This window comes from Perca flavescens, chromosome 1 (assembly GCF_004354835.1).
Source record: "Perca flavescens isolate YP-PL-M2 chromosome 1, PFLA_1.0, whole genome shotgun sequence".
Classification (NCBI taxonomy): domain Eukaryota; kingdom Metazoa; phylum Chordata; class Actinopteri; order Perciformes; family Percidae; genus Perca; species Perca flavescens.
The window spans coordinates 393,393-416,754 of record NC_041331.1 but is presented as its reverse complement, the minus strand read 5'-3'; the positions used below and the strand labels follow the sequence as shown (position 1 = coordinate 416,754).

The 23,362-nt window shown below is 41.5% G+C and overlaps 1 protein-coding gene across 6 annotated transcripts in view; it reads right to left on the bottom strand.

Moving 5' to 3' along the window:
* The window catches only part of LOC114562326 (A-kinase anchor protein 13), a 121,738-nt gene that overhangs the window by 41,524 nt on the left and 56,852 nt on the right, over window positions 1–23,362 (bottom strand). For all 6 annotated transcript variants that reach the window (XM_028588783.1, XM_028588706.1, XM_028588840.1 and 3 more), the window contains 3 exons: window positions 15,768–15,822; window positions 6,739–6,884; window positions 3,175–3,542 (listed from right to left, as the gene is read on the bottom strand). In XM_028588783.1, the coding sequence (XP_028444584.1) occupies window positions 3,175–3,542; window positions 6,739–6,884; window positions 15,768–15,822 (569 nt within the window). The remainder of the gene's footprint in view (window positions 1–3,174; window positions 3,543–6,738; window positions 6,885–15,767; window positions 15,823–23,362) is intronic.

Here is a 23,362-nt window from a genome sequence, read left to right as displayed (position 1 = left end):
CAATTTTTCTAGTTTTTTATTGAAATTTTAGCAGTTCAAGTCCAATGAATAGCTTGGAATGGTACAAAGGTAAGTGGTGAACCGCCTGAGGTTAAAAAAAAAAAAAGAAAGGTTACCCAAAACTGAAAAAATAATGTACATTTCAGATTTTTACAAAAAGGCCTTTTTCAGGGAACAAGAAATGGGTTGACAACGTAAAGCTGTTCTGCAGCAATGGAGGTTGATCAAGCTTTGAAAGTTGGTGCTACCAATTCCCACAGGTGTTCACACTGGTCTGGATTACTTCCAACCCCCTTTGTCTGTATAAAAGTATTGTTGGAACACACTGTGGTACCATACCCTCGTGAGCATTATTTGAACAGTATTGTACTGCAGAAAGTAGTGTGTTGCTATAAAAATGGCGTGAAAAAGGCAATTAACAATGGAAGAGAGACAGACCATCATAACACTTAAGAACTTTGGTCTTTCCTACAGAGAAATTGCCAAGAAAGTCAAGGTGTCCGTGAGTACAGTATTCTTCACCATCAAAAGGCACTTAGAAACTGGGGGAGACTCTCACAGGAAGAGGTCTGGCAGACCCAAAGCCACAACAGAATCAGAAGACAAGTTTCTGAGAGTCAACAGCTTGTGTGATAGGATGCTCACAGGACAACAGCTTCAAGCACAGTTTAATAGTGGTCGGAATAAGAAGTCTCAGTTTCAACTGGAAAGAGAAGACTTGGAGCTGCAGGTTTGATAGGTCCAGTTGCAGCAAGAAAGCCATTGCTAAGATGTCAGAATAAGAAAAAGAGACTTGCCTGGGCCAAGAAACATCGTCAATGGACTACTGAAGACTGGAAGAAGGTGTTATGGACTGATGAATCAAAATTAGAAATCTTCAGTTCATCACGCATGATTTTTGTACGCCGTTGAGTAGGCGAAAGGATGGTTCCTCAGTGTGTGACATCAACTGTTAAACATGGAGGAGGAAGCGTGATGGTCTGGGACTGTTTTGCTGGATCCAGGGTCGGTGATTTGTACAGAGTGAAAGGCACCCTGAACCAAAACGACTACCACAGCATTTTGCAGCGCCATGCAGTACCCTCTGGTATGGGCCTAGTTAGTCAGGGGTTCATCCTACAGCAAGATAATGACCCAAAACATAAGTCCAAGCTATGCCAGAACTACCTTAGCAAAAAAAGAACAAGATGGTAAGCTTAAAAACATGGAGTGTCCAGCACAGTCCCCAGACTTAAACCCCATTGAGCTGGTTTGGGATGAACTGGACAGAAAAGTGAAAGCAAAGCAACTTGCAAGTGCCACACATTTATGGGAACTTCTGCAACAGAGTTGGGAAGAACTTTCTGAAGAATATTTGATTTCCATTGTAGAAAGAATGCCACGAGTGTGTTCAGCTGTTATATCTGCCAAAGGGGGCTACTGTGATGAGTCAAAAATTTAGAATACATTTTGGTTTATAAATTGATCCCAAGATTTATTTTTTAACTTAAAGTGATGGTTCGGAGTCATTTCACCCTAGGGTCCTTTGCACCATGACCTCGAGCCAAACACCCCCCCAGAAGCTTTTTCACCTAGGTCTAACATTGGGAGAGTTAGCGTAGAGTAGCGTTATCAGCTGAATAGCTTATTAGCGCAGGGGCTAATGGATCCACGTTTGTATCTGGTAAATGACCCCACTAATAATGCCCGAAATGATACCAAACTTCTACACTAGTACAAATAGGTTATGTACTCATAAAACGATGGATTGGAAAGTTTGTAAGTACACCAGAAGTTTATGAACACTTGCCTGCTCTCTTCTGCTCTCTGCTGCTGTAGAAGTTTGGTATCATTTCGGGCATTATTAGTGGGGTCATTTACCAGATACAAACGTGGGTCCATTAGCCCCTGCGCTAATAAGCTATTCAGTTGATAACGCTACTCTACGCTAACTCTCCCAATGTTAGACCCAGGTGAAAAAGCTTCTGGGGGGGTGTTTGGCTCGAGGTCATGGTGCAAAGGACCCTAGGGTGAAGTTACTCCGAACCATCACTTTAAATTGTTCATGTGTTCTATTCTTTCATTTCAGAGTACAATAAGACATTGAACTGCATGAATTTCAATAAAAACCTGGAAAAATTGGGGTGTTCTAAAACTTTTGACCAGTAGTGTAGATGAAAAGATTGATACCACATTCATATATGAAGCTAGAACCAGGAGATGGTTAGCTTAGCTTAGCACAAAGACTGGAAACAAGGGGAAACAGCTAGCCCAGCTCTGTCCATAGACCACCACATCTAAAAAGGTACAATAACAAATGAAGTGATTTTACGCAGGGTTATGTGCCAAACTATTTCTTGGCCAGGAGCAGTGACTTCCCAGTATCTTCTGGTGGTGGAAGTTACTACGCCCGGCCAAGAAATAGCCCCATGCGTAACCCTTTTTAGAAATGTTTTGACTTAACATGCTCACTGGTGTGCACAACATGCTTTCTTATGTGCTCCAGGTGCCTCACTGTATCCATAAAGGGCACCTCTGGTTAAAAAATGATCATTAATTACACCGTAAAGACAAACTACAGAAAGCTTGGTGGTATTGTCTGTCTGTGTCCAACCTGGATATTATAAAAATAGCAGCTGGTTAAAGTCAAAAAGCAGTTGTTTTACTGTTTTCAACTTTTTTTCCAACATTGTGGCACAGGCCTTTTATTGCATGGCAACTACTCAAGACAAAATAGATGTCAATGTCTTGTGGTTAATGTGCTCTACATTATGTTCTTAGTGTGTCAATGTTGGTGCGAAGTAGTATGTGTGAACTGATGACTATACTGTACATGTTGCTGTGAGTGTGTGTCTCTGAGTCGTTGAGTGATTGCATCTGTGCGCGCCCAATTTTGGTAGCTCCCTTACCAACACCAGAGAAATGGAAACACAGCTGCTCGCAGTAGGAAGAGGAAACACTTAACATGGCACATTGGGAATGACATCAACAAGCTCTAATAATACTGACATCTGCACACATAAGATCTACTCAAATCTACTGACTACAAAACACACTGACTAACACCATCAGCCAATGTCAAGGACAAAGGAGAAACTTTCCTATCTTGCTATCAATTCAACTCCATCCACAATGTCATTAGAAATCCTTCATCTTTAAGAATCAAGGATAATCTAGTCCCCTTCCCAGTCTCACCTCCTGTGGTTCATCTCTGCTTCTCCCCCGTTGTTCTTTCCAGGCCCCCAGCTGTGGCGGCGAAGAGGCGACAGCGAGCGGATACTGTTCCGGAGTAGACAGGAGCGCCGCGGCACCTCTGTCACTCTGTCTTTGGCTTCTTCTTCAGCTTCTCCTGCTCCTCCACCACCACCACCACCACCACTGTCCAGTCCTGCAGTGATAGTAGCCCCAGTCTGGATGCTCTCCTCTGGGCTCCAGCTGCATTCCAGGCCCTGGCTGCACTCGGGACTAGAGCTGGACAGACCGACACTGGCGGTGTCGTCTGCCGAGGAACAGGAGACGGAAACCTCGCTGGCACTGTCTCCTCCTGTCACTGGTTCATCGTTCTGCAGAAATCCAAGAAATATATATTATTATTATTATTATTATTATTATTATTGAAAAGCCTCACTGCCCATTCAGAATGTGCTAATGGGGAACTGTCAAAGTAAAAGAAGCACCACCTGAAAGTGACAGTTTATCATGAGCCACAAGAACAGCTTCATTAATTAAAAAATGAGTGAAATCAATGCCAAACTCTAATGAAATGTTGATTGATTTATTATTTCAGGGAACAGGCATGTGTAAAAGTAGCTGCTTTCTCTTAGTATTCACATCCATCCCACATCTAATAAAGGAGCGCTCCAGTGAAAAGATTACTACAACTGGCAGTATTAGGGCCTTGTTCTGCTCACAGAAACACATAGAAGGAGCCCTTAACCCTGAAACATCCTGGTCATCTAGCTACAGTAACTGGGGAACACATAAAATATAAGAGGCAATTTCAATATTTTACCAGCTACATAGATGAAGAATATAATGGGATTGAACAGAACAGAATAGGATAGAAACATAAATTAAATGGAAAACTTGAATGTGGATGTGGCCTTGCTATCCATTTTATTTCTATGGATAGAACATAATAAAACCGAATAGAACAGAACAGTAAATATAGAACAGAACACACAGGACAGGACAGAATAAAATGCTATGGAATATAATGAGAATAGAACGGAATATAATTAAGATCAGAACATAAATAAAAAGGAATAAACACAATGGGGTAGAATGCAACAGAACAGAATATAGTAGAATAGAACACAGTATTATGGAACAGAGTAGAATAGAATTGAACAGACTAGAGTAGAATAGAATACAGTACGGAAAAGAACAGATGCCCTTCAAATTATTGTTAATAAATCTCATTCATCATATTGTATATCCATCAGCATTTCTTCACTGAAGTATACGATGAATTAAGAGAATGCTGTAGAGCTATTTAACCCACAGGAATGGGATATAATGAGGACCAAATGGCAAAGCTTCCCGATAATGAGCCAGAGCCACTTTATAGAAACACTGACATTAAAACAAACACCAATAAATGACGGCAACCTTGTGAAAACAAACCTTTCCCAGGAAATTGTCATTGTTATATACATATTTTCAAGATGTATTCATCATTGTCACGGTACTGTGATTCAAAGCAGCTAAACAGCTGTTAGTTAGTTAGTAGTTGACAAATATCTATCTATCTATCTATCTATCTATCTATTGAGAGAGAGAGAGAGAGAGAGAGAGAGAGAGAGAGAGAGAGAGAGAGAGAGAGAGAGAGAGCGAGAGAGCAAGAGAGAGATTTGTCAGTTAATTAATATGGATTTTTGCAAATGAGCAAATGCTAGATTTATAGCAGAAATTTGTCAACATTTGCAGGGACTCATTGTGATGTCCTTGGCTGGTCTTACCTACAGTATCTGAGTGAATATAAGCAATCAAGACAGACACACACACAGACATGGACACACACACACACACACACACACACACACACACACACACACACACACACACACACACACACACACACACACACAGACACACACAGACACACACAGACACACACACGCGTATTGGATAGTCCATTCAGAGCTAATTTGTAGGTGTGAGCTTTAACTGGGCCTATTGTGCTGCCAGCTGCAGTGAGAGAGCCGAGCATAGAGCTGCTTCTGTTGGAGAGCTGGGAATGAAAAATCTGCTTTATGCTGCGGATACGTCTTCCTGTGGGAGTGAGAGACCACGTGTGTGTGTGTGTGTGTGTGTGTGTGTGTGTTCTGACTGCATGTGACTGCAGTGCATGTTTGTGAGTCACATGACTTTAGCTTTAGAGCTGGGAGAAGGATGCAGCTGAGTTCTTAACTTTATTTTATATTTTAGGCTCTTAGATACTAGTGAGCATTTAAAGTTACACTGACTCAAGGGCACATGGACATGACACCCGCTCAACTGACATGTTACTGGAGTCAATGCTATGACACACAGAATCAGTCATAACATTCAAGTTTCTTAGTTTCTCTGCCCATTTATTCTACAGCTTCTAGAAAATGTACAGTATTGTATCTTGCAAAAGAAAGAGAATTTCTCTTTGCAGATCAGTGAAGACATTAATCCTCTCTTACTGTAGCTGAATTTAGCTGCTGTGGTCTCCGTGTGGAATCAAAGCCTGTGGACTTCATGGCACATTTTGCCCATCCCTGTCACTTAACCTTCAGCATCATACTATATACTCCTGGGCAGCTGATGTTCTCTGCGCTGACGTTTTCCATTGTTGTTTACAACAAACAGGAAATTCAGTTCACATTCCCATGCGCATGTTTCAAGTGCTCAATGCTGCAGAAACTGAACCTAAGGGCGGCTTGCTTCAAACAGACTTTCAACAACAGCAGAGTGACAACAGGGACCACGGCTTGCACTCCCCTAGCAGCAGTGTAGAGCTGTCGGCTTAAAAAGATGCTTAGTAGATGTTTGGCATCTCAGCCTTGGGGCGCTGATAAATTAATAGTCAAGCCTAGACTGACAAAATAGCTACAGTACTTTCTATATACTATACAATCCCTATAGGGCTAGTTGCAAGGGCAAACACAAAAATATATACTGTATATTCATGGGGTTCAGCTTGAGTGAACTGGATGTTTGGAACACAGCCAGTCGAGGATTTGGTAAAAGTTGTTGAACCCTGAATTCACAGCTAAATCAAAGTTAACAGTCTATAATTTTTACATTTATTTATTGATTGTTTTGCAGTTTAATTCTGTAACAAGCTGGTCAACACTTGTACAGAAACAGTCACAAATAAGAGCTATGTAGTTCTTTTTCTGATATTTTTGTTCTAGTTCATTTCTGCGCCCCAAATATCCCCACCTGAAACAAAGATTCGAACAACACTGCTTTTTTTAAATTGATTTATTTGATTAGGACATGCACATTAATCAACATTTTTGTAAATGCGTCAACTGTAGTCCTAGTTGCATATGCATGTCTTTATGGTGGGAAGAAACCGGAGCACGCAGAAACCCACGCAAGCACGGGAAGAACATACAAACTCCACACAAAAATCAACACTGATTTTTAATAAGTGGATTAAGGGATTTTGCTGGTAAACACAATAGAACTAGCAAAGCTCGAGTCATCAGTCCAGTTTGTGTGTCCTGGAGGTAAAGTTTTCCCACCGAACCCCAGCCATAAAGAGAAAACCTTGAGTCTGACCTTTCTGAAGACACTGTCATATCCTGGCTCCACATTCAGGAAGCTTTCGATGTCACTGCCAGAGTCCCTGTGAGCTGTGGAGGGACAGCCGGTGGCACTGCTGGTTCTACTGGGCAAACTGGGAAACGCTGAAGACTGTGAGGATCCTACAAAAAGACAGAAGAACAATGTGTTAATAATGAAATATAGCAGGTGGAAAACACAGATCAATCTTACGTAGAAACCTGTTTAACTCAACCAGAAATATGAAGGTACCAGGATAAATCAGGAAAACATTCATTAAAGTTTGATTCCAACTGAGAAGCACCACTTTTCCGAAAATAATATATTTTCATTCCCTCCTCTAATACTCTGTTAGACATCAGTGAAAAGACTTCTGGGAATCTGAGAAGGTGTGAAAGCCTGGCAGATCAATGGCCCACTGTCCTGACTATAGCCATCTGTGGCTGAACTGCAAAGGCAAACAACTGCTGTTTGTGTGTTTCAAAGGCTTGAGAGCAGAAGTGAAGTTAAAATCTCAGTACGAGAAAATGACAACTGAAAATAATATTGATGTACTGCAGAACAGCTTTCATGAAGAGAGTAGCATCACTCTGGGGCCAACTGGACACAGAGAGACTTACTAAGACATTCTGCTGTATTTTGTATTAGCTTTAAAGTTACAAGGAGCAATTAGAGATAGCACACAGACAGTTTCACAGTGTGTGCAATCATCAGCCACATCAATGTGCACTTGAGTAAGTCACTACTTCCCCACCTGAATCATAGCCAGCGATATGTCACATTAAATACCTTCTTATCCTCTTTTAAACATAAAGGTATTCAACAGCAACCCACCATCAGCCATTTTGGGGTTTAAACACACTATTCCAGATGTTTTTTTTAAAGCCCCCTCGTTAAAAACAAGTAATCCATCCTACAGTCAGCACACAGTACAACATTTCTTATGCAACAGCTCTGTGACAGTGCAGTTTTTTGTACATGTAAGGACTTGTACGGATAATAGCTCAAGCTAAACTAAAAGAGGAAGATTGTGCCCAACTACAGATGTATAATAGTAGGCTTACTTTAGCCAGATGCCAAGAACAACTGGATGAGATCACTCACTGAGTTTGTTATTTTGCATCATTTCTGATGTCTATTTTTGCCAGAGAAAGCGGAAGTTATGCTTTATCCCTCAGGAACATTTTCCCTGTGCTCATATGAACAAGAAGAAGTTCCTTGTGTGCCTGGATACTGTGTCTACAATAATTAACTAGAGACCATCTTTCAATGGGATCACACCTGCCATGATGCATAATTGGGCCAAAGTGTGGGGGGGCAATGTCCCCTTCCAACCTTTCTACCCTTCTACCTCCGGCGCCCTTGCTTGGACCACAGCCATTTTCAAACTCGGCCTTCATTTTGATCTCCGCTACACACAGGTAAAGTTCCATGGTTGCACCCTGCATGGTTGTGATGCTATCGCGGTGACAACATCTGGCCGCAGACAGACAGACATATAAACACCTGGCAAAGTACTCAAAACTGCTTCTGTGGTAGTCCCCACTACAGTAGGTTTCTCCAGGACCACATGTTGCCATGATGACACACATACATTCAGTACAGACACAAGGTGAGAAAAACACCAGCGTCGCTGTCTCTCGGCTGGTATGTTTGCACCAGTGGCAATGATCTGTGATGCAAGTGGGCACTCCAGGAATCTCAGAATCCAGGAATTTAGCTGCAGTCAGCTGCTCAGAGAACAGGGCCATCAGGGTGTCAGGAGATGGGACAAAGGACTGCATTGGGAGTGGTCAGTGACAGAGCCCTTCATTTTGGCAAGAATCTGTTACATTGCAATAAAAAACAAGCAACTGGGGGGCACAGTCCTAGACTTCCTGAAACTGATTAGTTGCTTACTGCTGACCACTAAACACATGCATGCAACTGCATGAAAGCATAGATGGGTTGAAGAGGTGGGGCATCCAGTCGGGTCCTCATCAGGCCTACTCACTGACCGAAGAACTGCTAAGCCCAAGAAGTCAGGAGGGATCAAGGTCTTTAGGATCCCAATATTGACCAGTACAGTAACACAGCACTCACACACACACAGATGTGTAGTATAACATTATTTTAATTAGCAGCTGTGAAATATTTATTTTCTGCAGCCAAACGTCTGTAAATGTCCATATATTTATTCAGATATTGAGCAGTTGATTTCACTCATTAACACACTCTTATCCTGGGAGGATGAACTAATCAGCAATAATTTGATTGAAATGAAAGCTTGCTTTTCCAAAGTGTTTCACAGATCTGAGAAGCAGTGCTATAAATTATCAACAATTTCTCATTACAGGGCTTGAAAGAGCTTAGAAACTAACTAATATTCAATTCTGAATCTTGTAATCCGAGGTGTCAGCGGTTTAAATCTCATTTAGGAAATGAATGTCTCCATATTGGTATGTATGTATCCAACAGCAGAAGGAGGTGGCCACAATATGACAGATACAGGGTTTTCCTCTCTGTGATAGAAGAAAGGTCACACGCAGAGATACACAGGGCATTAAGAGGGGGATGTAGGTTTTCTTTACAACACAGTGGAAAAGACAACACTCCAAAGACAAAAACTACACTGACCTTTGACCCCAAGTGCTGCGGCAGAGCTTAAGCTTGACCAAGATGGTTTTGGAAGTTGATGCAAAACCTTTTACCCTTTGGTCTTCATATTTTCTAACATCACAAGCCCACCATCAATGGAGGATCCCAAAATGTAACTGTGTGTGTGTTAGTGTAAGTGTTGGTGACAGAAGTGGATGCTGGGAGTTTTTGTTAGACTCCACCCCCTCACACCTGTCCACCAAAACTAGCAGGGGAATGTGAGTTTTGACAGCTGTCTTCCTCCCTCTGTTTCACTCTCACACACACACACACACACACACACACACACACACACACACACACACACACACACACACACACACACACACACACACACACACACACACACACACACACACACACACACACACACACACACAACAGGTGTAAAGCGCTCTGATGAGTCAGTGGGTGGTTGAGGTTGTTGGGTGAATGTGAATCAGCTCACACAGCTGTAGATATTACTTTGACTTACAGTGTATGCAACATCTAATAAGAGACTAATGGGGTCAATACAGAAAAAAGCTTTAATTTCTAGAATACCAGCAGTGCAAGCAAACAACGGCAAATAGGTCATATCATCATATCACATCACCCAGATAGATTAGTTATATATTACTATATATAAATATATCACTATAATGTCATGCGAAAACTCATACACACTTCTCACAGCTCAGCAGAAGTTGCCATGCTATTGCTGTAACTACTCAGATCAATCAAATATTGCTTGCAATCCAAACAGTTACTGCTGTTTCAATGCAGTTAAAAATGTATGAAGAAAGAAAAAAGAAGCCAGTTTGAACTCAGGAGGAGAATGTGTGTTGTTAGATGAATGCTGTAGAAGAAACATTGCAAGAGAGATATGATCCAGACAAATCATCAAGTCTGAAGTAATGAATGTGGTAAGAAATAACCAACAAGATAAAGTATCCATGGGGCTTCCCTGTCTCCAAACACTCTTCTCAGCACATTTTCATACGGTTAGTCGAGATAAGTTGGCACTGAGGCTACCTTAAGTGTTTCCCTAAGTGCAGATTGTATCAGCGCTTACAGATAGAACCTTATTTTTCTTTATACCCTTGTATTTTCTAAGGACATGACATGTTAAATTAGAGCAACTGGGCTGACGTTTTGAAGATAAAGGATATTTGTGTGACAGCAGCTAGTCACTCATTCTACAATGCTGACAAACCACTGCGGGCTGACCACAGTGGGTGTACTTTGAGGTCTGAGCAACACAAAGTGTGCCGCACCAAAAACACGTTTGAGTAGTAGAGCAGCTTGGTGTGTTTTTATGTTGTAACTAGGTAAACTGAATCAGCTCATGATCACTGAACCATCTGCTATTCAATGTTCTAGTTTGAGCAACACACATTCACCAAATTAAAGTACCAATAAAATGTTCAAAATATTTTCATGCATAATGGAAAATCCTCACAATTTTTGTCAAGAGACTGCTGACATGTCATATAGGTTGCCATGTTCACTGAAATAAAAATCTGTCCTCTGCTGTCTTCCTTGCACATGTTCCAGCGAGTAGTACACTACTTAACCAAACTGTAATTTAAACCTTTACTCTGATTCATTTTAAAACACCATTTACTCCTATATCTTTGTTTTCTTTTTTCACAGTATTATTTCTGTCTGGAATCAAAGGCACACCCAGCATGTTACTGAATCAAGTTGAGCTAAACTGGACACAGCTTCATCCATGATAAATGTAATATCATGCAACATTACAAACAACACTTTAAATCAGCAGCAAGACTCTCAACAGAGGCCAGTAAACCACAGGCAGCCAGGCACACTACCAAACTATGGCCTTCCAAAAACACATTAACCAGCTATATTATGGGATGCAGATCCAGGCCCATCACACACCAATGGCAATATACAGCATGTTCTGAGGCTGAGGCTGTGCACAGACTTGTCAGTGCTCTTGGGTGCCTGCCTTCCAGTTTGTCTTTGCTGCTGTGTCTGAGTTTGTATAGCAACACTTACACAATTGTACTATATATCACTTAATATCACTTATTAACATATGGAGAAAACATGCAAGAAGGAATTGGTTCAACACTGGCTGATAGTTGTAACCCTCAAGCAGAGCGGATTGTCACTGAGTTCTCAACCCTGAGCTTGAGCTGGGTGGTCCTAGGTCAACCCTGACCTTTGACACTGACAAATGCCCTAACTTCCTTCCTCACTAGTCTAGTTTAATAATCTCAAGTGTCATGTAGATCTTAAAGTATAGTAAGTGATGTTAATCCAATACACTTTTTTTTCAAATTCAGTGAGGTTGTATTTCTTTGGCAGTTGAGTTAAAATATCAACAATCTTTGCGCAGCATTGCTTACTGCACCTTTAATTGTATTCTCAAACCAAGCGTTAAAGTCTTTTGAGCCATGTCTGTCAATCACTGATATATTATTACTTACTTGACAACAAGACTGAGCCTAAAGCGTGCTAGCAGCTCTGTGATACTGTACAAAGACACCGCAGTGTTTGTGCTTCAGCTAGACTAAATGCTAATGTCAGCACCTCGGGTGACCATGAATATCCTTCTAAAATGTCAAGGCATCTATCCAATAGTGGTTGAGATATTTCCAGTGGTGGGCTGATCAACCACCCACCCGACCATCATTGCCAACCCTAGAGCCATGCTGCCAGAATGGCTTTAAAATAGGGTACTCAATTGTGAACAGTACATTAATACACATGTACATGTGTACATGCAATGGACACCACATGTCCCTGTCTCATGTGGGAATTGTTTATTGTATTTTGTTCTACTGTGCTCATGTGTGTGAATGGTGGATTAGAGATTTACCAGCCAGTCAATCAGTTTCCTGCCATGGCTCCTGTTACTATCTAATGTTGATAACCTGACTAAATGAACCAGAGAGAGAGAGAGAGAGAGAGAGAGAGAGAGAGAGAGAGAGAGAGAGAGAGAGAGAGAGAGAGATTTTCACCAAAAAGGAAGTGATGCTGACTTCTCACAGCTGCTACAGAGGAAATCCCACCCTCACCCACTCTCCTATTCCTTGTCATTCTCTTTCTATCTTTGTGTTTCCTTTCTTTCCCTCTGTATTTCTTCACCTCATCCATTACAATCCTATTCTCTCCTTCTCTGTCTGACAGACTGATGTTTCATCTGTTTTCCACCCCAGATAAAAGGCAGTTTGTTCTCATCGATCTGTTGGTTTTGTTTTATTGAGACTGGTCCCTCCACAGACAGACACATTTTACAGAGGTCATACTATCCTGTTTTCCTATCCTATTGTGGCTATTGCCCATACATACGTATATGTCAATATATAACATTTTCTTTTACAGTCTTCCCTCATATACGGACTGAAATATATCCACAGCTACAACACCAACAATCATCCCTTTCCTGCAATGACGAGTGAGCTAATGTTGTTTTAAGCCACACTAGCAACGTGGCTCTAGGGATGGTCACGTGATTGGTCAGTCAGTCCACCACTTTGGTCCAGACTGAAATATCTCAACAACTACTGAAGGGACTGCCATTCAATTTAGTGCAGAGATTCATGACCCCCAGAGGATAACACCTAATGACTTTGGTGATCCCCTGACTGCTTACCTAGTACCACCATGAGGTCAAACTTCCAATTTGTCTAATACTTTGGTTTATGACCAATTACTTACAAAACATAAAACATGTCCATACAAGCTCAGCTGTGACGGGTGCTAACATGTTATGCTAACATGCTAAACGAACATGAACATTGTAAATATAACCTACTGAACATCAGCATGTTAACATTTCCATTGCAAACATGTTAGCATGCTTACATTAGCATTTAGCACCAGCTGAAAAAGAGCTGCTAGCCTGGTTGTAGAGTCTTGTTAAACTAGGGTGACCAGACGTCCCGGTTTGACCGGGACAGTCCCGATTTGACCGGGACAGTCCCGATTTTGAATTGCTTGTCCCGAGTCCCGACAAAAGCCTGTCGGGACGCTAAAATGTCCCGGTTTACACCAGGAGCGGCGTCAGCCGATTTTGCCGTGTCTTCAGCCCCGAATGTTGTGAGTGTAGCCCCGAATGTAACTTAGTCCAGTTTATTTTTCTGAGGCAAATAGAACGGGCAGCTACGTGCGGGGTCCGACCATGCTGTATTTGTTGCTATCACCTAGCAACCGTCTCTCCGTGAGGAAAGCTGTGAAAGGGGTGAAGTTTTCGGAGGAATCATAGCCAAATCAGTCTAATACAGTGATGCCATCAACACAAAGTTTAGGAGCGCAATACTAATGATTTAGGTTGAAGTTCCCGTGACGTGACGTTTCCAGTCTACAGTTCAGACTCAGACACACGGAGCTCTGAAGCTGACCTGTGGGTCTCTTAGTGTCCACTCTCTCTGTAAAATGCAGCGCAGCTTCAGGTTCATGGATGCGCTCAGCTGTGGCCATGCTGCGGTAGATGTGTTGCGTTTGTGCTCCGTGTATTCTTTAGTTTCTGGTTTCCACCTCCGACGTAGAGCAGCGTACAGCCACTTCCATAGCTAAACAATTTGTCTCATTCAGAGACCAGAGACCCAAACGGGGCTCTGTGTCTGTCAGGAGGTCTGAGATCTACCGTATCAGCAGAGCAATCACGTAATGCACAGCAGACTATGGTGCAGGTATAGATTATTTTCTATAGCAAGCACAACGTTTTGGACAAGAGCGGTAAATCTTGCTCAAACATCTGAAATATTACAGTCCAGGGGTTTATTAATAAATTAAAATGAATTAATGTATCATTGAGGTGAATAATTGTCATATGCACATTAAGGAGGTTACTTAACAAACAAAAGACGCAAAACAGGAGGTAAGAGTAAATGATGCCTATAAGCTACATGTGTGCTGACTCAGATATAATTAGAAAAGTCCATCCAAAGGAGAATAAATTGTTGAAAGCAATACAGAATGCCTGACAGCCTTACTGCAATATATTCCATTATGTTTTTATATTTGGATTGTAATCTGTTTCTCTTTAAATAAAGATATTTGCAGCATACATTGATTCAGAAAAAGGTAGAAATAGGTGCATAAAAATTCACCAGAATGCAGGAAATTAAGTGTTTAATGCTCAAAATTTTCAATAAATCATTTTAATTACTTTGCTGTTATTGGAGTAAATAACACTAGAAAAAATCTCAACATAAATCTCACACTAAAACTGAAAAAGGCTGTTACTGCAATTTTGTTAATTTGTTAAAAAAACACTTATTATTAGACCATGAGCCTAGGATCAAAATAATGAAGTTACTGTCTGTGTCTGTGTCTGACCTGGGCTGGCACATGTTCACGTTAAAAAGCGTGTGCGTGCACAAACACACTATGGTCACGCGCAAAGTGTCCCGGTTTTAGCTCCAGGAAATCTGGTCACCCTATGTTAAACACTGAAATACATTTATAAAAAAACAAAACAGAAACAAACTAATATTAAAACTAAAGATTTACCTTAACCAGGGTGAAAACAAGATGCATGTAAGACATACACAAAAGCCAAGCTAATGTCTAGACAATGTTTAGCTACTGCTAGCGGTTGCTAAGCTAACATCACATCTCTGACCACCTACAGTCCGTCCTGCGGTTTCTCTGAGTCACCACTGGCACTGACAATAATTAGCTCGGTTACATGTACAGAGTCACTTCCAAAAACACTGTAGGGTCAACTGGAATTCTACCAAGGTCACCGACCTGCAGAGTTGGCAAAATATGTAACTCATCATCTTCATGCTTGTGGCGTGTATCCACATCCTTGCGTCCATGGGATAAAAACGAGGTCCTGCTCATCAAAACGCTGCTCTACATCTCCACTAATGGTCATAAACTCCACAAACAACCTTTAAGTCATTTACTGTTTAGTACATTTCAGCCAGCAGCCTTCTGTCTTAGTGTAAGGCCTTACTGGTACAGTGTATTATATAAGATTCTACCCTTGTACAGTGGATGTTCTGCTAATGTATTTTAAAAGAGGTACTCTTAAGTACCTTTTAAAAAACAAGGTTTCGATCACCATTACAGCACTCAGGCAGTCCAGCCAAATGCTGAAGCTCAAACGATGAAGTATCTTTGCTTTGTGTCAGTGACACCTCAACCACACTGTTTAAAACGTCACAAGGCCAAACATCAATTTGCTATAACTTCAAACAAATGGGCTTTAAAAGAGCATAAACATTAATGCATAGATGACCCACTTCTACATTAACATCACCTATTGGAAAGCAACCTTGCTGGGTGGCTTTAAGCAATATACAGTACATAAATCCTCTTAAATAAAAAAATAAGAACAAAAACATGCCCAAAATAACTATTTGAATTCATACCCCGTTCTGACAAATGAGGTTAGTTTATTAGAGGCTAAGAGTAAATCTTACCTGAGTGTTGAGTGTTGCAGGACTGATGGAACGACGCCTCTCTGTCTCGGTGGATCTACAGAGAAACAGGAAGACACTGAATCAGCCTCAGCAACATGTGACCGTCACCCACAAAGAAATAATGATGCAGACCAGCGTGGCAGATAGGAAGTGTTGCTCAGTACACAGGATGGGTGGCAACGATAAGACACTCTTTAGAACAGTGGACTATTCATCGGACTTTGTGGCTACGCTCCGGCTCCATCTCCTAGAGGAAAGGTCTAACTTTGGTCTGTTTTCAGCCTTCAGAAGTCGCAGTTAGACTGACACCAACTCCAACGCACACACACATACTGCCTGTCAGAGATCTGTGGTTGGCTGTAATCACACAACCCTGGGACTCTGCTTCCTCTGTGGTCCGAGTGTCTATACAACAGCTGTGTGCGTGTGTGCGTGTGTGCGTGTGTGTGTGTGTGTGTTTAAGAAAGCCACAGGCTTCCCCCTTTTCGCAGGCAACACAAAAGCTTCAACAGCTCAGCCGAAGCTATACAGATTTGAGTGGCAGCTCTGAATGTCAAACTAACAGAGACTCAGAGAAGCTCATTGTTTTATAATGAACTCCATCAACGGCATGTAGATAAAGATGATGGGCTTTGATTTAGAATGTGTCTCTTGTGCAAACAAAGTAAACTAAAAATAGATAAATTATATATTAATACAGCTTGATTGCTAAGACTAAGCTCTTCAGCAGAGACCCTGAAAACTTTTTTAAAGGGGTCAATTGATTTCTGAACTGAGATGAGGCTACTGTAATAAAGGATACATGGTAATATTTTTATGGTCTGTCCTTCAATGGTTTGTTCCTTTCTTTCTGTCTAGTAGCTTGTCGTTCCCTCCCCCACCCTCCTTAAATATTCCCATTTAACTTCCAAGCCTAGTAAACCCAGGTTAAGCCTGGTTGAGATCAACAGTCTTTAGCATGGCCCTTTAAACTAGGCTGTGTAGGACTTGTACAAAGGAACCTCCAGACGCAGTATAAACACCTTCCTTATCGTTAATCTGAAAGAGGAACAAAACAAAGATGCTGTTCCACCATGGCCCACCAAGTCAACTCTTGAGTTTCAGTTACACCACACTTATACTTCTAGCCACTGTATGGATCCTAGCTTTTATCAGATCAGTGAGAATGAACAGTCCCTTGGGTCACTTATACACTTAACCTTGTTTCTGTGATGCTGAGAAGTACTTGAATGAAAACAGCTATTCCTGGGGTGTGAAATGAAGAATTTGAATATACCAATTCATGTTCAGTGTTTTTGTTCTTAGCATAGACTGGAAACACTGGGAAACAGCAAGCCTGGCTCTGTCCAAAGGTTGTCCACTTATGAGCACCTCTAAAGCCTACTAATCCATATAATAATAATCCATTAATTAATGGTTTCATTCATACAAGAACTAAAGTGTAATAACTACAATGTGTGGTTTTACATAAGGTTATATGCTGGACTACTTCTTGGCAGGACGGAGTGGCTTCCTGGAGTCTTGTTTTCACCCTAAGGTTGCCTGGCAACCTGCAGAGGCCCCAGCAATATTTTTTTTTGATTAACCAATTAATCGCAGTCTATATAAAAACAACGTGAAAAGGCCTAGAAGACTTTCCTCAGAGCCCAGGGTCTTCAAATTGTTTGTTTTTTTGTTCAGACCAGCAATCCAAAACATAAGAATATTCAATTTACAATGATATAAAACAGAAAAGCAGCTAATCCTCATGGTTAAGAGGATCGAACCAGCATGTTTGGAATGTCAGCAATAGCCTTTCAATGTATTTACATTTTGTAATTACTCTCTATAGCAGTTTTCATTGTAGTGTAAAGACTGTCACAAAAACAGTCTGCTACAAATAAAAAGAGAAAAAAAAAGTCAATACTAATCTGATTACAAACACTGCAGTTATTGATTAAACTAGGGAACAGAGACAGAACAAGAGGATACAAGTCAGGAGGTTAAAAACAAATCAAGAATCAAGACAACAAAGGATGAGTGAGTCCTAACCAACCAGCAAGGCCTCCCTCCTGGAATGCTTTGGGGGTGAGGGAGGGGTCTGAGCTCAATTTCTAAACAACCTACCCTCAACTGTCCCAGAGCACACTATTGACTTAAGTCTGCTGAGACCAGGAGAAACACTGAGCTCTGTTGTCTAGGCCTGAGAGTGGCCAGTGTGTGTGTGTGTGTGTGTGTGTGTGTGTGTGTGTGTGTGTGTGTGTGTCAAAGTACCCACTGTGACCATACACATTCTAACAAACACAGTGACATGCACTTACATACCAACTCACCTCCATCAGCCAACAGTGCTGCATGCATGCACACTTATTACAAACATTTGTGCTCCTTTTTTTCACTCATCAAGTCTCACATGCACACAACAAAATCCCACACACACACATGCACAGACGGCACACACAGGCTTTTTCTTTTCTCACAGCTGTGTTGAGATATCAAACAGTGCCCGCTGAGAGAGAACAAACACGCTGACGAGGAAAGATTAGCTGGTCACAGAGGGTGCCAGTGTACACACACACACACACACACACACACACACACACACACACACACACACACACACACACACACACACAGCTCAGAAGTCAAATGATTGCCAGTGACTGCAACATATTACATAAGGTTACATGCCTTGACCTTACAGCAAAGCAGTGACATTAGAACTTCAGATAGAAACAAAGATCCTCAACAAAAGACTATAGAATTAACTGAACTCTTAGGCATGATGGGATAGGAAGTGGACACTTCTCCTAGAGAGGGGCATTTGCAACCCTGAAGCTGCCAATAAAGTAATACTTGCTTTGTTTTGGAGAAAACATAATTACATCCTCCCCTCTTTCAGGACAAAGGGAAAATGTAGGGTTGGATGTGTAGTAAGATCAGTAGAGGTGAGGACGTAAGAATATGTTACGGTACAAACCAAGAGGCACAAGGTGACAGCAAGTTAGGCTGCCAGCCATTTACTAGTCAGCCAACCATACACTTATCAAACAAGTGTTCCTGCCAGTCAGTCACCGAGTGAAGAACCAATCCCCCCCTCTGAAAGCTGGCTGTCCGGAGTCTGAACGGTACACTGCATATTTGTAGCGCCGGGGGAATCTAAACTGTACCCAGTAAAAACACATCTGGTTTAAAAATAAAAAGGCGGACTGGTCTGTGTATGCCGGGGCAGGCAGGACTTGGATCGCTGCCTTGCTTCTAAACAGGCAGGCGGCCAGAGAGGGTCCACAGCATTGAAAGATGCCGTGGCTGACTGAATACTGTATGTATACCAGGTTTGATCCCTCAGGGCAGCTGACACCAGATGTGAGGACAAGCCTATTCTGTTGCACCTTGAACGTGCACTGAAATCAACTTACCTTACAGGATAAAAGCAAATATATATCAGCTGTCAGACAATGACCCAACTGCTACACAGGATTTTCTTTGGGTTCAATTTGATATTTTAAAGACAACTTATGAAGTGCCTCTTATTGAAATTCTTTCCTCTAACCTCCCTTCACAGAAAGATCAGAGGTTACAGTCAGCGACAGAGTAGTGCACAAGTGGACCCAGACAGAGACAGGGTTTTGCTGAAGAACATTTTAGCATAGTCAATGATTAAATCTGGGCCCTCCAAGTGTTCTTTTTAATCACCAGAACACTTGGAATATTTGATTAAGAATGATTTCCTTTGAGATCTACAGTAGAATAATCTTCAGATACTACATCACCAATATTACAAGCAAATGGGTCAGAGCCTTTATACCTACAGAGGAAACAAATATTCCCGCAACCACAAGATGATCAAGAATAAAGAAGAAAAACGGACGAAATAAATGTCCAAAAAAGGAAAGTAAGATTGGTTAATTCTTGGCCTGTTAGAAGTGCATGTTTGCCATCTATCTGCAGAACAACGTGCTTGTATACACTGTAGTACTATGTTTGTTAGTACAAAGGCTCATTCACAGTTACTGTACTTGGTAAGCAGAGTGATGATGCGTTTTGTGACTTCAGGCCAGGAGAAATGCTGGGATGTGAAACGCTGGTTGGAATGAAGTCATTTGGCCAAATGCCTGTTTTCCATCTGAGTCCAGAGGAAACCGTTAGCCCAGCGCTGCCTTTTTCCCACACCATCATATCTCTCCCACTTTCCCACACACACACACACACACACACACACACACACACACACACACACACACAAAAAAAAGGTGAAAAGAAGAGCTGACATCAGGTCCAAGTTTAGAATGTGACAATAGACTAAAGAGATGCGTTACATATACCAGAGCAATCCACTTCATAGATGTTTTCCTCTCAGTACCTCCCAGTCGGCTCTGCTCTGCTTCTGGATGTCCCGACAGCATGATGGCCAACATGACGTAATGTAGGACAAGTCAAATGTCTACAGGGGTGTCGGTCATAGTTTAGTTAATGCATAGTAATTAATTAATATTCCAGCTTTCAGTCAGTGGTTATTAAAATCATAATCGTCTTTGGCGGCGCTAAGCTCTGCACGGAGCCGCTGTAAAATGTTGTGCGAAAGAGAACTCCGATTGGACAGATAGTCTAGCTAGCTGTCTGGATTTACCTGCAGAGATCTGAGGAGCAGTTAACCATAGTCCTCACAAATCCACCGGAGTTTAAAGTTCCAGCTAAAAAGAAAGTGGAAGGAAACGGAAATCGGCGAAAATATATGCCTTCGGCAGAATTTCCTGCGGCACCGGAGCAATCCCGAAAGTGGAACATCAAGGTTATAGACTAGTAGATCACCAACGCAATTACAATTCATCCTGAGGGGACATGAATGTCTGTACCAACATTGTATGGTCATCCATGACATTGTTAAGATATTTCAGTCTGGACCAAAGTGACAAACATTGCCATCCAGTAACACGCTATCATGGCTAGAACAGTGGCATCAAGAAAATGGTCAGAAAAATTAATAATCATTCAATGACTATATGAATGACAATCATTCATCATTCATATCAGTCTTGTAATCACATATGTAACACATCCCTAAATGTATGGGTTGTACATTTATAGATATTGTTTTCCGGGGCATCTGTTAACATCCGATCCAACTATCCACTAATATGCTGACTAGGGTTGGGTATCGTTTGGTTTTTTTTCGATTCCGGTGCTAAATCGATACTTTTAAAACGGTGCCGGTGCCTAAACGGTGCCTGAACCGGTACTTTTCAATGAAGTTAAAAAAAAAAAAAAAAGGGTAGTAAACAACAGTCAGTGACTTGTTTATTGCTAAGGCCATGGTCAAAATTAAAGATTTAATAATAACGTAATAACTATAACAATAACAATAACTTATTTCACCAGTAAATTGCTGTTGAACCGCAGATGGGAAAAGGGTATTTTACAATTACTGTGAATGCACCACCAATGTTGTTTAATTCCGACAACGGCAGCTGCAAGTGAACGCACCGTCTGTGTTGTTTAATTCCGACCATATAAACATACTGTATATCTATGAATTGTTACATCCTGCTGTAGAAGTCCTCCACAGTGAAATACAGTCACACTTTACACTGTTTAACGTTAGCGGTCAGCATTTTAACCGTGATTAATCCAGCTGCTAGCTAAAGGTAGGCTAACGTTACATGCTGTCAGGTGTAGTGTAAAGTCAGGCACCGAAATGAGGCACCGAAACTTTCGTTCTTATTCGGTCTCGTTACTACCGTTTACGTCGGCACCGGTTCCCTATTGGCACCGAGTTTCGGTACCCAACCCTAATGCTGACTAACTAAACTACCTGGATAAGTATTAACCTTGATCAGAGCAGGCTCATCACTGTCTACTGGAAGGGAACATCTTATGATTATAACCACAACACGTTTACTAAGAACCAACCTGACAAACTGCTGTCCTACCGCCAAAAGAAAAATCAGAGGCACAGTGGAAAAATGCCATAAAAAGGGTTCTGTGTAGTAGTGCCATTTGGGCTTTATATAACACTTTTTGGTGCTATAAAGAACACCCAGTTCAAATGGTTTGACACAGAACATTATTGGTAGAGTAACAGGACCTTTGCACGATAGAGAAAGGTCCCAACTTTGCAGTGTGACGAGACATTTTAGGAACATCAATGGACTTTATATTTTGTTTTAGCTTTATGGTTTTTCAGTACTTGTACTTCAAGTATCTATTATCCTCAACAAAAGTATCCCAGAAAGACCTTAAACTGTCTGAGCCTCATTAAGTTTCATACACAGTTATTCCACAGAGATGGATAGAGTGCAGGCATCTGCCTTGGTGTTCAATGCAGCATACCCATACACCGTACATCCAGAAACAACACTCCACCCCAAAATAATCAGCACTCTGTGTCTGGAGGGCCACTATCAAAAACCATGCAATCATCTCCCTGGGTGCAACACAGCAAAAGCCATCACAACATCTCTGGGAGATCACTACAGGTTTGTAAAAACATGTTGAAGCACTTTGTGACAGTTTTGATTATGTTTAACATTAGAAATAACTTTTTCTGGACAGCTTTTAAGGATAAGTGTGATCAGGCCTTTAAACAACAATCTGTCTCAGGGGCTTGAGCTGCTAAATCACTTCTTGAAACTCTCCTTAATGGACTTTATTCAATGTAATAATGTCATTAATTATCTATTTTATGGTTTACTTTTACGATTTCAGCCCTGCCTTTATTTTCTTACCTTGCTTTTAATGCTTTTGCCATCATTTTTTTTATCTGTTTGAAGCACTTAACTGTGTTTTCGGTTCAAATGACTGTTATTACTGTAGCAGTAGCACTTTTATCATAGCATGCAACTTTTTTTGAAAGTGCAGATAGGTAGCCTACCTTTATCAAAACTACGTCCACAGCTTGCTCTCCTTTGGCACAGAAACTGTACCTCCGCTTGTGTCGTTCGTACATTGTCCCTTAAATATCCCGAGCAGATTTACTAAAACAGCAGAACATCCAGCAGAAGCACTGTTGAGGAGAGCTGAAGCTGCCTGCTAAGATCACATCTGGCCACAGAAGCAGCCTTCTAGCAGACTCCAGCTCTACTCCCTCCCCCCTTCTCATCTTCCCTCCCTCCTTCTCTTCTTCCCTCCCTCCCTCCTTTTTCTTTTCCTCAGTTGCCTTTCAACTTCTCTCCTGACTCATGCCTTTGGTCTTTCTTTCTCTCTGTAATTTCTCTCTCTCTTTCCCAGTGAGGCGGTAGATGTCTTGCTCTCATCCTGTAAATCAGCCAGCCAAAGTAGTATATTGTTACAGTGTGACAGATGACAGTGGGGCATTATTACTTCACCTAGTGTGATTCAACCATTAAGAGATTGTTGAGAGATTCAACACCCCCTGCTGGAAAGAGGAAGATGTACTTGAGGCCACCTGTGAGGCGCCCTCTGGGTGTGATTTCACCTTTCTTACATGATAGATAAGGCAGTACTGTAAGCAGCAAAAAAAGGTCTCACTTACATATTCATCCACAAGGGGCAGACCTAGAATTGGCTCACCAGTGCAGATTGCACTCCATATTTTGTCCCACATGTGACTTATTATGTCTTGGCCTGGGCGTTGAAATATTAATTCTTTACAAATC